Here is a 14,801-nt window from a genome sequence, read left to right on the forward strand (position 1 = left end):
TCATGATATATCGTATCATGATCCTAGTATTGTGATTTGTATCATATTAGCAGATTCTTGCCAATGCACATCTCTATTTAGTATCTAAACAATTTAACAGTTTGATATCCAGCCTTGCAATTAGAAAGTAAAGCTGTTTAATAACGTCCTGTCTTTTGCTGATTATGAAGTGTTTACAACCAAATCAGTAATTAAGTATTTAATAAGAATAAGAATAGATATTAAGCCATTTATGAATCCTTAATCAAGTTATTATGAAGTAGTACCAAATAATCTATTATACTAGTGGCATAAAATGAACATTCACGTCAGTTGTCAGTTGTACGACCAGGGAAAAAAATCAGAATTTGACAACACATACCGTCCTTCAGCAGCTCTCTCCCCTAATTCCAAATAAAAATCTGAAATATAAATATTCAAGACCTGAAGCAGTTATTGAAAAGTGGCATGACTTAGATCAGAGCAGTAGAGTGATGTGAAGGCTGTCTTATTCAGTCTGAACACTGATTTGTAATTATAGCTGTCAATCACACATTTAACCGCCTACCTGTCTTTAAACACCTGTGATTAGACAAAATTAGGATCTCACAGGGCAAGTAGTAGATGTAGAAGTGTCACATCCTCTCAGACCACTTGAATTACAATATGCTGAAAGGTAACTCTGGATTTTGCCTGGCAGTGCTGAAAACTATCAAGCACTGCAGCTTTAATCATCAGCTCAAGTTTCGTATTGTGACAGCTGTAACTGTTGTCATTCTATCATCCAAACACCGATTATGTACTGCAGGATGATCCAGATCACCTCCTTCAGAGACATGATTCGCAGCCTGATGCCAGTTTAGCTGCTGTGTTGACTTTGGAGGAGGACAAGAGAGGGGGAGACAGACTTCCAAAGCACTTGGCTCGGCTGTCCGTCGAACGTTGGAGGTTTACCTTGGGCCGCGACCAAGCGTTCATACAACCCACTGATCAGCAGACTAATAAGGAACCATATCTAGAGCTGCATGATGCTGAAGCTTCAAGTTTTATAGGCATCCAGTAAAACTACACCAGTGTGTTTTGCATGATTAGAATCCAGTTTCTGCTGCTGTCAGATGTAAAAATCTATGACTTTTAAAGCTGTCACAAATCTCAGCCATTCTCCCTTCATTTACATTGTTTTGAGCTTTTTTTTATGTCTGTGTGGGCCTTATCTGGCTAGCGACTAGACAGCAGGCAGACAGATATGAGGCTGTAATTGCTTGTGAATGGCAATGACATACAGAGAAACCAAATGCAAAGTAAAGAACAAATGAGTGGGAGACAGCAGGGAGGGAAAAAGCCCTGAAGTAGGAGGAGAAGCTGAGTACAGACACAATGAGTTTGGTTCCATACGTCCCTCTGTCAGTCCCAAGAGGCAGAAGACCTCTTAAAGCAAACAGAGTTTAACCCAGTGGTTCCCAACCTTTCTTGGCTCATGACCCCATTTTAACATCACAAATTTCTGCCTACTCCAGACATTCAAAATGCAGACATTTTTTTGCCAAAATGAATTTCTTTTTGAACATAGAATAGTTTGCTATACTATGTTGCAAATAAACGTTAATTTACATGACATTTAGGCTATATAAGGCAAAGCAAGGCAGGTTAATTTATATAGCACATTTCATGATCAAGACAATTCAAAGTGCTTTACATAAAACATATAAAAGCATTACAGCAGGGAAGCAAAATAAAAGAGTATAGGCATGAGGAAAAAAAACAAAAACAGAGAAATAGATAAAATGGATAAACAGTTAAAAACTTTAAGCTTAAAAGAAACAGTGCAGATCTGACCTGATGAATAAAAACTCTATTCAGATGCAGCTGAGAACAGGTGGGTCTTTAACCTGGATTTAAATATATAATGTATATTATTATGGATGGAGGCAGAAAAGCCAGGTGTAGATTATTGGGGGCGGCCATGGCTCAGGTGGTAGAGCAGGTCGTCCAATAACCGAAGGGTTGGCGGTTCGAATCCTGCTCTATCCTAGTCAGTCCGTTGTGTCCTTGGGCAAGACACTTCACCCTCCTTGCCTCCAGTGCCACTCACTTTGGTGTATGAATGTTTGGTGGTGGTCGGAGGGGCCATAGGTGCAAATTGGCAGCCACACTTCTGTTAGTCTGCCCCAGGGCAGCTGTGGATACATATGTAGTTTATCGCCACCAGAGGGAGAATATGAGAGTGAATGAATAACAGGTCAATAATGTAAAGTGTTTTGGGTGTCTAGAAAAGTGCTATATAAAATCCAATCCATTATTATTATTATTATTGCACAAAGTGAGAATTTTATTTTCCTTGGTCAGGATATGTACAGTCAGTCCATCTTGGATTTACAAGGCTGACAATTAATACTGAACAAACAATAACTCAAACTATGAATTATGAAAGAGCTGCAGCATCTGAAACTGACTACAATGAACATTTGAAAGATAAACAGAACCACAGTGCTTCAGTTTCAGCTTCACAGTTTGTCATGTCTTTTATGGATTGTGATTGTCTCCCTCAGCTCACCATATATTTTTTATTAGTAAGTTGTTGTTTTTTAAAAATTTTTAGCAATTAGTAGAAATTTCAGGCGACCCCATTTGAATTCCAGGTGACCCCACATAGCGTCCTGATCCCAAGGTTGGAAAAACACCAGTTTAACCTATAAAGATCCAAACAGTCATTGGTAACTTCAGCATCTACTAATCTAAAATGTTTAATACCTGTTGAACCATTAATCCTATCAATCCATGTAAATAATTGATTTTGTCATCTTTTCATGGTCATTATGACCTAGTTGGACGTTCAGAGGTTCCATAGTGAACATGGAAACACTTTCATCTTCTACAACATTAATTCACCAGTAGAGTCAATGACAGTGGATGGACACACTTGTTTTTATGTTCAGTTAATGATATCTTTTCTGAAATAGCCACTTTTTCTTCAGTTTTCTCTTTTTCTAATATAATAACTTACGAATTTACTCTGAGCTTTAATGAACATCTACATGATTAGTGAATTAGATAAAGGAAAATACATGATTTACACTGAAAAAATGCAAAACACTGACAATAATTGTGCAATAAATGCTGATAAATCACTTAAGAGCGGTTGAAAATAGAGTAAAATTTATTTGGGAGCTGGCATAAAACTAACACCAGGTCTTTATGGGTTAAGCAGGAGGTGTTAGAGTTTAAGCAATCAAACCATTTTAGCATAGAGAATAAATTAGGTTTACTTTCTGTTTACTTACTAGTCTGTTCTAATCCGCAACCTCGAAGCTGACGCCCCCCTCCCTCCTCTGATCTGCCCAACATCACGAGACGCGCTGTTTGAATTAACAGCGAAAGTAATTAAATGTCTGGTGTTCTGGCCCGGGGCAAGAGAGGGTGCTGTTGTTACAGCAGCGCTAGCGAGCGCACAAGCACATCACATTTACATTTTCTGATGCTGATGTTAGTAGCCAACAAATCAGTGAAAGGAATGAGGTCTGTTATGTCTCATTTTCGCCTGCAGAGATGTACGCTGTGGCAGCAGTCTTTTAGTAATAAAAATAAATAGTCAGGAGTGTCATGCTGATATCACTCAAAGTGGAGATAATGGGATGAAAATACCACTTTGTGCTCTTTTTGCTCCTTTTTTCTCTGCTTCATCTGCTGAAGTTCACCTCTGCTCGTCTAGACACTTATTTGTCCTCTGAGTCTGCACTAGACTGCTTTAGTCCATCTGTGTTAATCTGGTATCAATGCCCAGACAATGACACAGGAGATTAAACAATATTAAGTATAAACCTAATAGACACACAATCAAATAGAGATGGGAATGAAAATCCAACTTTAACAATGAAGAAGGGTTATTATGGTTTTAAGATTTTATGACATTTGTTACTGTGTTGTCTTGCAGTTTTACAGTAGCAGACTACTTTCAGTTTAGTTTTTATTCATTTGTTGTGTTAGTTTTACTTTTACTTTTTCAGGTACAAAACCGTTGATTTAGGAGTTCACCAAATTAGGGTAAAAGGTAGGTTTCATGTCAATTAATTAGCAGAATAGATATCCAATCATTTTTCTCTCAGATTTAAAGGCTGGCTTTGGATTTCAGAGATAATTGATGACTTAAGTTAATGGTAAATTGTGGGTTTTAAGCGTTTCTTCATGATAAGACCATGATACATGCCTGATGAGTAGCTGAACATTAAAGAAATCTAAAAGAAAAATCAATATATGCATGAGTAAAATTAAGTAAATCAGCAATTTGGAAGTGTTTTAACTGACATTGCAGAGAAAATAAATCCTAAAAGCAATGATACTTTTTATTTATTATTTTAATTATACCAAATAATGCTGTTGCTTTAAGTCATCCCATATTTTTCTGCTTGTTTTAGCCCCATCAACAACTGCCACATAGTAGTCGTATGAGCATATGATATAGACACCGCTTTAGTGTCCCTCTGTGAACTGTTGAATTGAGAAATATCTGTCAGCACCAGCTAGACTGTGTTTAAATATTAACACATTGGTGATGACCCTTGCTGCCCTCTGTCTGGCGTTTTTCTTCTGTCTCTGCTGAGATCCGCTGACAACACTTCCCGTCATCACTTGGTCAAAAACAGAAGCCTGCGGTGCGTTAAAATGGCAACTCAAAGCAGATGTGGTCACCAAAAGCAAGGCACTTTTTCAAGATGCTGGGGATGTAATATGAGAAGGAGGGACATGACCTAGCGTAGCTTCATGAAGCGCTGATGTGAATCCAGAAATGAATGTGTCATGATGCCATATTGTAGGTCATTTGAATGTCTTTTAAGCAGAAATAACATAAACATGGAAAAAAGATTTTTACATTTAGATCTATATTAAGCAGACTTATGTAATATATTATTTACATGTTTACATATTCCCAAAAATCTGTAATTACCTCGCCCCCCGAAAGGGAGGCAAGGAATGTTGTTTTTGGTTCAGTTTGTACGTTTGTATGTGAACACTCTAGCAGCAAAACTATTGGTTGAATTCATACCAAATTTGGTTTATAGATTGCCAGTGATCCAGAATACATCTCACTACATTTTGGGAACAGTAGATCAAAGTTAAAATTTTTATGAATTTTTAAAATCTTTTTTTTCCCCCATTTAATTATTATGGACGAAATTTAAAATGTCTGTAGCAACAAAAATATTGGTTCAATTGATACCAAATTTGGTTTATAGACTGCCAGTGATCCAGAATACATCTCATTACATTTTGGAAAAAGTAGGTCAAAGTTCAAATTTTTTTATGAATTTTTAAAATCTTTATTTCCCTATTTACTTATAATGGGCGAAATTTCAAATGTCTGTAGCAGCAAAACTATTAGTTGAGTTCATACCAAATTGGGTTTACAGATAGCCAGTGACCCAGAATGGGAGTCATTACATTTTGGTAAAAGTAGGTTAAAGTTTAAATTTTTTAGGAATTTAAAAAATCTTTTATCTTCTCCCATTTACTTATAATGGCTGAAAATTTCACATGTCCATAAAAACATCAATTTTGTTTCAATTTACTTCAGACTTGGCACATCTATAGAGACAATTGATATGCAGACATCAGCACATGCATAGACATAATGACATCAGCTGAATCGATGCCAAAATAAGCTACAATATGTGTGAGGGGCGGGGTTTGTTGTGCCTGGCACCACTTGTTTCATCTTATTTCATTGGATCATCTGTCACTAGTGTCCTACCTCCTTTACAAACATCAAACAATGAATTATTAACATTCAGTGCTATATTCTGTAAACATGTCTTTTGCATGAGTCACAGAGATACTATAGATTTTTATTGGAAATTGTGGTGCAAACAATTCTTGTAATCCTGTGCTTCATTGTGATGTCATTTACAACTCTGCTTTTATTATTGTTTTGATTGAAAGACCCCTCAAGGAAATTACATACTTGTTTCGTAACATGTTTGCACAGAGAAGATCATTATTCTCTGCATACCTCTTCTCTTCAAAGTGAAAGACTGTAAATGTGTACATGCATTTTTATGGGATACTGCATAAAACAGCATAACATAAACGACGGCTGCGTTTTGTTTCATGGTAGAATTGTTCAGTTTGGAAAAAGACGGTTCAAAGAAGCGCCTTTACATGGTGGGATGATAAAACGCTGCAGCTACAGGCGAGTTGTCTAATGGTTGGGTTTACTGTGCATCTCCTGTGGTCCGCAGCCCTCGTCATGGGAATGCGTGCACAGTCATTAGGCTGTAATAGATGTCTGCTGGAAGTGGAACATGCTTTTGCTACAAACAGGGATTAAGTCTGATGGAAAGTATAGAATTATGGGATTCGGTTTAAGACTGCGAACTTCCTCTGTTGTGAACACAAATGTTTTTGTTTTATTTTTGTTTTTAATGATGGCTCCGTGCTATTTTAGAAAGGAGTAAACAGACTAATGTTTCTCCTACACGATTTAATGAGGAGGAATATGTGAACGCCCATGGTTAAATCAAACAAGAGGCCTTAGCACCCTCTTGTGTAACAATCCTGCAGCACAAACCAGCCAGTTGTTCTTAGCTGCAAACTGTGCACATGTATGTAATGGAAGATGTTATGTGATTTATTGTAATAATGCTATGCTCTGTTTATGCTTGTGACCAGCTGGCAGGCCTGGGGTGGGACAGAGAACATGGCTGAACCACGGCGGGAGAGCACCAGCAGCCTGCAGAGGAAGAAACCTCCCTGGCTCCGACTGGACATTCCCACGGCTCAGATGTCACTTGACGAGCCTCCCACTTTTGTTCAGGTGCTCTTTTCTCATTCAGTGCGCTGCTCATTTTTGTCACTTCTGCCCCGTTTGGTGTTTTCACTTCATTTCTCTGTGATTATGTGGCTCCTCTTGTGTAGCCGGTGAAGAGGCAGGGGTTCCTGCGCAGTATCAGCATGCCAGTGGAGACCTCTCATCTCCAGTCGCCACCCCGTGACCTCTTTGACACCCGACGGCCTGTCCTGCAACGTCAGTCATCCATCACTCAGACCATAAAGAGGTAAAACAACCAGCAAGACACGCATTTAGTAACACAAAGAACTTATTATTCTAGCAAGAAAAACACTTATTGCCATTTACACCTTGTAGGCTACAGTACGGGCCTTCAATTTCCGCATTATGAAATAAAATTATGTGTTATATGATGATAGCTAGTGCTCCCACTGCATGCAAAAACCACTAGTCTTCCTACTTTCCTTACCTTTTTTTTCCAAATGTCATGACTATTTCAGATTAAAGCTTCAGTAGAAGTGCTTGGAAGTGTAAATACAGCCCCTCCTCCTTTAAATTTCTCCTAAGCTTAGACCGAAGGTAGACAACACAATGCCTTTTTCACATTCCTATGGAAAAGTGAAGCCAAAATATCACAGTAAGAGAAGCTGAGCAAATTAGAGGTGCATGTGACAGTGACACTTTCAATACCATGTTCTCCGAAGCAAACTATTATTCAATGCTTCCTTCTGCACCTGTTTCGATAGTGTTTGCTCCTGGAGGATTTTGTTGGGTTTCTGTAAATTGGCTTCAGCGTCTGGTTCCATTCGGCTCTATATGTAAAGCAGGGAGGGGTGTCAAACTCATTTCAGTTCAGGGGCCATATTCAGCTCAATTTGATCTGAAGTGGGTCGGACCAGAAACATAACAACCTATAAATAATGACAACTCCAAATTTTTGTCTTTGTTTTAGTGTAAAAAAAAACAAAATTAAGAAAAAGCTTACTTTTATAAACTATCCAAAAAAAAAAAAAAAACCCTGAAAAAAATGAAATTTAAATTTAAAAAACGTAAGAAAATTTGGTGCAATTTTAACAATATTATTCTTCAACTTCTCATTTCTCCATGTGCATTATGGATCAGATCTACAAAGACACTAAACACTGAGGAACAGGCAGAAGAATTGTTAAAATTGTGCTTAATTTTCTTTAGACATTTCAGGTTGTTCATATTCAGGTTATTCACATTTTAGTGTTACTGGATAGTTTGTAAATGTAAATATATTCATAATTTAATGTGATTTTTTTGTGCTAAAACAAAGAAAAAAAATTTGAGTTGTTAATTCTAGATTTTTTTTGGCTTAATTCAAGATTTTTTTACTTAATTCAAGATTTTTTTTGGCTTAATTCAAGATTTTTTTTACTTAATTGAAGATTTTTTTTGCCTTAATTAAAGGTTTTTTTTGCCAAATTTGACATTTTTTTGGCTTAATTGAAGATTTTCTTACTTAATTGAAGAATTTTTTTTTACTTAGTTCAAGATTCTTTTTTTGGCTTAATTCAAGATTTTTTCCTTAATTCAAGCAACATTTTTTTTTTGCTTAATTCAATTCAAGACTGTGGAATTTTTACACTTGGCAAAACCGTCCCAGGGGCCGAACTGGACCCTTTGGCCTCCGGGCCGCATGTTTGATGCCCCTGATGTAAAGTGTCATGAGATAAGTTTTGTTATGATTTGGCGCTATAAAAATAAAATTTGATTTGACTGGATTTGATGGGTCATGCCATCTTTCAGTCACTCATTTTTATCTCCTGCCTCTACGAAAAGACCTGTGAATGGCTACAATATCTTATATAATCTCTAAAATCTTTTCAGAACCACTAAACAGGACCTAGAACAGGGGTCTCAGACTTATTTTAGTTCAGGCCAGTTTGATCCCAAGTGGGTCGGACCAGCAACATAATCACATAATAACCCATAAATAATGACAATTCCAATTATTTCATTTTGTTTTAGTACAAAGAAGTCAAATTACATTATGAACATGTTTATAATTACAAACTATTCACAAAAAATGAACAACCTGAATTTTTTAAGAAATATATTATGTCTCAGTTTATCATTTATACATGTGCATTACAGATCACAGTGGATCTACAAAGGCACAACAGGCAGAATACTGTTAAAATTGCCCTTATTTTTCCTTTTGAATTTTAAGGTTGTTTATAGATTTTTTCGTATTGTTTTTCATACCATTTTTTTTTTTAATTTCATGTTTTTTTTCACATTTTTATAAAGCAATATTAGGTTTGCAATTTTAAAACCAAGACAAAAACTTGCAGTTGTCATTATTTATAGATTTTTATGCCATTACCTTAATGGAGATTATGTTGGGCTGTATGTGACCCCTGAACACCCTTGAATATCTAATATCAAATATCTTTAGGGTAATTTTTGCACTTTGGAAATTTTTTCCCCCTTTTTGATGCTTGTGACCTAGAGTAAGTTCACAAGTCTAATTTCCTCTCAGAGCACTTGAATCAGAATATGCTAAAGGGTTATTAAGGGATTTTTTTCCCCAATTATGCTTAAAATCATCGCCTACTGAAGCTTTAAAATTCCAACTTTCCTTGAACTGTAAGTCTGCTCGTAAAATTTTTTCCTAACAGTCCGCTTTGCTCCTTCTGCATGACGGCTACAGCACTGTCCAGCTGCACTTTTCCTTCTCACTGCCTGTTGTTGTTGTCTTTTCTCTTCTCCTTCTCCTTCCTTCTCTCCCTTCTCGCCACTGCTCTGCCTGGTCACAGCAGCAGGAGGGTGCACTTTGAGCGGATTAACACGGTGCCCATTAAGGGCCAGCGAGCTGCCCGCCGCAGCACCAGGAAACACCACTCACTCTCCAGAACCCTGCTCAGGTACGGCAGGAAGTCCAGCGCAAAAACGTCTAATGTCAGGTTCAGGATCAGGGTTCGTTCTGAAATGATTATCATTGTAGCTGTAACACTGTGTCAGGTAATGTTATCAGGGTTCCTACACAAGTATGGGAAAGTATGGAAAATGGAAACAAATGTATGGAAAAATATTCATGTTTCCAAGACTGTTACCACCTGGGGCACCGATAAGGGGGGGGTACACATGACAAATTCATGGGGCCCAGCATTTGTGGGGGGCCCATAGAGCAGAGGAGGGGGTCCAGTGGATACAGGCTAGAATTTGTGAAAATGTCCTGCAAGATTGCAAGATCCGCTGTATAAGAGAGGCATAGAAGTCGGGAATCAGACGTTGAAAGCATCTTAAGTTTCAGTTTTTTCACACTAGTGCAAGTGATGTTATGTGTGTACTCCCCCCCCCCACACACACACACACACACACACCGGCTCCAACAGATTGACAAGATACAGAATTTTATGAAAGGTCCTACAACCTTTAGCTTTCATGGGGCCCACAGTTGGTAGTGGCGCCCCTGGTTACCACTGTTCTATTTTCTAAAAAAACAAATTATGAGTATCTAAAAAAAGAAATGGCTCGATCTGTTTTTTTAAGGTGCTTGCTAGCACAGTTAAAATGTTAGTGTGAGAGCACATACAGTAGGCTACGCATCTCAGAAAACATTTGGGCAGATTGACAAGCTGAACGCCCCGCCTCCTGCTCTTATCCTCCTCCAACCCATTTTAGGAGTCGTCAAGTTTCACTGCTGCTTCGACGGACAGGTGATGTCCATACACTGTTCGTGAGCGAGCTATTCGACATGCCTTGTATGATCGCTGGCAGAACTCATAATTGGTAGATGGAAATCCTCTGAAGACTAGCTCATAAATCCCAAATACCGTACGTCCCAAAAAAAATTACAGTAGGACTTTCCACATTGATAACTTCCAAAATAATTAAACAATCTGAATGGTATTTCAGGGTATGAAACTATAACTTGTTACCTACATTTTGCAGAAAACCCCACTTAATTTGGTTCAGTGGTCACGGAGAAATGTAGGTCTTTGTAAAGCAGGGGTGTCCAATCTTGGTCCTCGAGGGCTGGTATCCTCCATGTTTTAGATATTTCCCTCTTCCAGCACACTTGACGGTCGTTATCAGGCTTCTGCAGAGCTTGATGATAGGCTTATCATTTGAATCAGGTGTGTTGGAAGAGGGAAACATCTAAAACATGCAGGATACCGGCCCTCAAGGACCAGGATTGGACACCCCTGTTGTAAAGCATGTCATGGATTCATTTCTTCTGGATGCTGTTGGCATCCATATAAATGATTTTTCTCACAACTGACAGGGCAACTAACAAATAAATTCAAATTCTGTGCAAACATTATATCGTTGGTGTGTACTCGTGTGAGGTTTTGTTGTTGAAAGATATATTGATCTCTTAATTACCATTTTGCATTTGTTCCCTAAGAAGCTAACATCTGTTGACTTTGATTCTTACCTATCCCATTCTCAAACTGCAAATTCGGTATGGTTGGTCAGAGAGCTTTCAGAGAGCAAAGGAGATATTTTTGTGCGAGAACACAATGAACTTCGTATTTGTATGGCATGAACTCAATGGACAACATGCAAAACTAGGAGGGAAGGGACTTCTGACATGCTTTACAAATATCCCCATTTCTCTGTGACCACTGAAGCAAATCGAATGGGGTTTTCTGCAAGATGTAGGTAATAAGTTATAGTTTCATGCCCTGAAATTGCATTTTGATTGATTCACTATTTTTAAAGTTATCATTGCAGAAATTCTGATTGTATTTTTTGGGACATACAGTAAAAAGACTGGTTGGCTGGTTGGAATATTTTTTTTTTACCAAGATATCTGGAAATTGCAGTCTGGAAAAAGTATGTAATTTGACATTTCAAATGTGTAGGAACCCTGTGTTATGTGTAAGTTTCATATTACAGGATTCACAGCATTTACTGTTTCTCATCCAGTCAGTGGTGATTACAGCTGTGACTCACATCATTGCCACCGATATATTTATCTCGTCTGAAATGAGTCAGAACTTGACCTGAAACTAAAAGCTGCCACCTTCCTCTTACAAATTCCTGTTCTTCTAGAGTTACAGTAATGACGGTGCCTGACCGTGGGAGGGAACTCACATTTTCTTAGCACATCTGTCGAACAGAATTCACGGTGCTTTTGAGTGGTACTTGGTATTTTGCGAGCGTTCAGAGTCTGATGGTGGTTTTAGTGGTTCCTCATTAGAAAAGGCAAGACCATGTTAATTTTAGACTGACTTTTAACAGCTGAAGTCAGTGTCGTAGAGGAAAAGAATATGAGACATTAGTGTTAAAATACATACACATGCAGAATGAGTAGGATCATATCATATGGTGTAACCAGCCAAATGTGGAACTTTGAGCTGTTTTAGAGTTTTTTTACGGAACCTCACCCCACTGCTGGTAATTAGTGCAGAAAAAGAAAACTCGCCTGAACCTTTCTTTGAAGAATGTTTCCACTTCCACTTCCTGGCCTCGGGGGACAGTAACATTGTTTGCTCTGTTACTTATTAGGCTTCAACTTCAACAACGTGATTGCATGTGAATTCTTTAAAGTCTGATGGAATGGCCTGATGTGGAGCACAGACTAAAATATCAGAGAAAAAAATAAGTAGCAGTCAATTATCAAACAAGGTCCATCATTAGTTTTTCATTTCTTATTTTGTCTGTCAGTCTTTTTGTTTTTTATGATTTTTTAAACGAGGTTGCTAGTTTATTTTATTCTTCTTTGCCCCCCCCCCCCTTTTTTTTTCTTTTTTTTGCTTAGCTTTAGTTCAGTGTTTATTAGTTTCAGTTTTTGTTTTAGTCTACTTTGTTTCATGGGATATTTGCAAGGGACAGATTCAAAGGAAAGGAAAAAAGTCTAATTTATAACATGTCTTTACTCAGATTCCTCATTAAAAAAACGACAAAAATGAGTTTCAGTATTTTTTTGTCATTAGTTATCAAGAAAGTAATTGTTTATGTGATCACTCCAGTTCTAAAGATGGTGACTTTAGGGCAGATCTGTGTCACATGCAAAGTATGTACAACTGTCAGTTTGTGGGTCCGGTGTGCACCTGGCTTTTTTTTTTTTTTTATGGATCTAGACAGAAACATGCCCAGACATGTTTGCTGTATCTTTTACTTTCATATCTGTATAGGAAGCCCAGTCTTATTACTCATCTGCATGTGGGTCATGGAGAGCTGCTACACCTTTGACCACCTGCAAAGTATTTAATCTTTCTGTGAGGATTAAACTGCAAAAATGTGTGTGAATGTAAACACCCAGGACTGATAAGTGACTGTTTGTGGTATCAGGGGCACAGCAGACTGGTTTGGGGTCAGTAAAGATGGGGACGCCACTCAGAAATGGCAGAGGAAGAGCCTGCGTCACTGCAGCCTGCGATATGGAAAGCTGAAGCCGCAGGTGATCCGAGAGATGGATCTGCCCAGCCAGGACAACATCTCCTTAACCAGCACTGAGACTCCGCCTCCTCTTTACGTCCCAGCTTCACAGCATGGCATGCAAAAGGTAAAGCCACACAGGAGAGCCTGAAATATTCATGCATGCTATGCTGAAATGCTGCAACATTAATGGACTAATTGATTAGTTTTGTGTAAAATTAAAAATTGTTGGATTCTAGCTACTTGATTGTGAATATTTCTGATTTCTTTACCTCTCTATGTGGATAGCAAACTGAATATTTCTTTAGGTTATCAGAAACAGAATCAAAAAACTTTATTAATCACTGCAGGGAAATTGTTCTGTCATAGTGGAGTGGTAATACGTTTTTAAAATAGCATATGAAAAATAGGTAGAATAAAAAAAAATTCAAAATGAAAATATAAAGTGAAATATAAATATACAGTAAAAAAAAATTATACACCGGTATTTACAGATAAGGCAGTGGCTGAGGTAGTGTTACAACTATGAACTGACAAGACATTTGACAATTCATCATAGCTTCTGGGAAACACTAGCTGGCATTTTACACCTTTTTTTTTTTTTCTTTTTTCACCATTTCACAGTCCAAACGATTACAAGCAAAGAAAACAATCCTTAGTTGTAGTCCTACCATTCTGTAAATTTCCAAAATTATAATGTACTAATTGTATATAGTACTCATGACCGTATTTTTTTTTAGATTATCAGGTTATTTATCCCTTGGGGAAATTCAAATAACATTATAAACAAGTGGTGCCAGGCACAACAAACCTCGTCCCTCGCACATATTGTATCTTATTTTGGCATCAATCCAGCTGATGTCATGTCTATGCATGTGCTGATGCCAACATATCAGTTGCCTCTATATATGTGTATATAAGTTTGAAGTAAATTGAAACAAAATTGATGTTTTTATAGACATGTGAAATTTATTTATAAGTAAATGGGAGAAGAAAAAGTATTTTAAAAATTCATAAAAAAAATTAAAACTTTGACCTACTTTTCCCAAAATGTAATGACATCCATTCTGGGTCACTGGCAGTATATACACTCAATTTGGCATGAATTTAACCAATAGTTTTGCTGCCACAGACATGTGAAATTTCACCCATTATAAGTAAATCGAGAAAAAAATGTTTTAAAAATTCATAAAAATTTTTAACTTTGACCTACTTTTCCCAAAATGTAATCAAATCTATTCTGGGTCACTAGCAGTATATACATTCTATCTGGTATAAATTCAGGCAATTGTTTTGCTGCTACAGACATGTGAAATTTCGCAGTTTAAAAGAAAATGGGGGGGGGGTTAAAAAAATTTATAGAAAATTGAAACTTTGATCTATGTTTCCCAAAAATGTAATTACATCTATTCTAGGTCACTGGCAATTTATAAACCCAATTTGGCATAAATTTAACCAATAGTTTTGCTGCTACAGACATGTGAAATTTCACCCATTATAAGTAAATCGAGAAAAAAATATTTTAAAAATTCATAAAACTTTGACCTACTTTTCCCAAAATGTAATCCAATCTATTCTGGGTGACTGGCAGTATATACACTCATTTTGGTATGAATTCAACCAATAGTTTTGCTGCTACAGACATGTGAAATTTCGCCTATTAAAAGTAAATGAGGAAAAA

General features: G+C 37.3%; 1 protein-coding gene across 2 annotated transcripts in view; it reads left to right on the top strand.

Annotated features, from left to right (window-relative positions):
• The window catches only part of rhbdf1a (rhomboid 5 homolog 1a (Drosophila)), a 60,196-nt gene that overhangs the window by 27,287 nt on the left and 18,108 nt on the right, over window positions 1-14,801 (top strand). The window contains exons 2-5 of one of the 2 annotated variants that reach the window (XM_030142121.1): window positions 6,643-6,787; window positions 6,889-7,028; window positions 9,547-9,654; window positions 13,034-13,247. In XM_030142121.1, the coding sequence (XP_029997981.1) occupies window positions 6,671-6,787; window positions 6,889-7,028; window positions 9,547-9,654; window positions 13,034-13,247 (579 nt within the window). In that variant the 5' untranslated portion in view covers window positions 6,643-6,670. The remainder of the gene's footprint in view (window positions 1-6,642; window positions 6,788-6,888; window positions 7,029-9,546; window positions 9,655-13,033; window positions 13,248-14,801) is intronic. The other variant, XM_030142122.1, reaches the window with a different exon arrangement.

Source organism: Sphaeramia orbicularis, chromosome 8 (genome assembly GCF_902148855.1).
Source record: "Sphaeramia orbicularis chromosome 8, fSphaOr1.1, whole genome shotgun sequence".
In the NCBI taxonomy this organism is placed as follows: Eukaryota; Metazoa; Chordata; class Actinopteri; order Kurtiformes; family Apogonidae; genus Sphaeramia; species Sphaeramia orbicularis.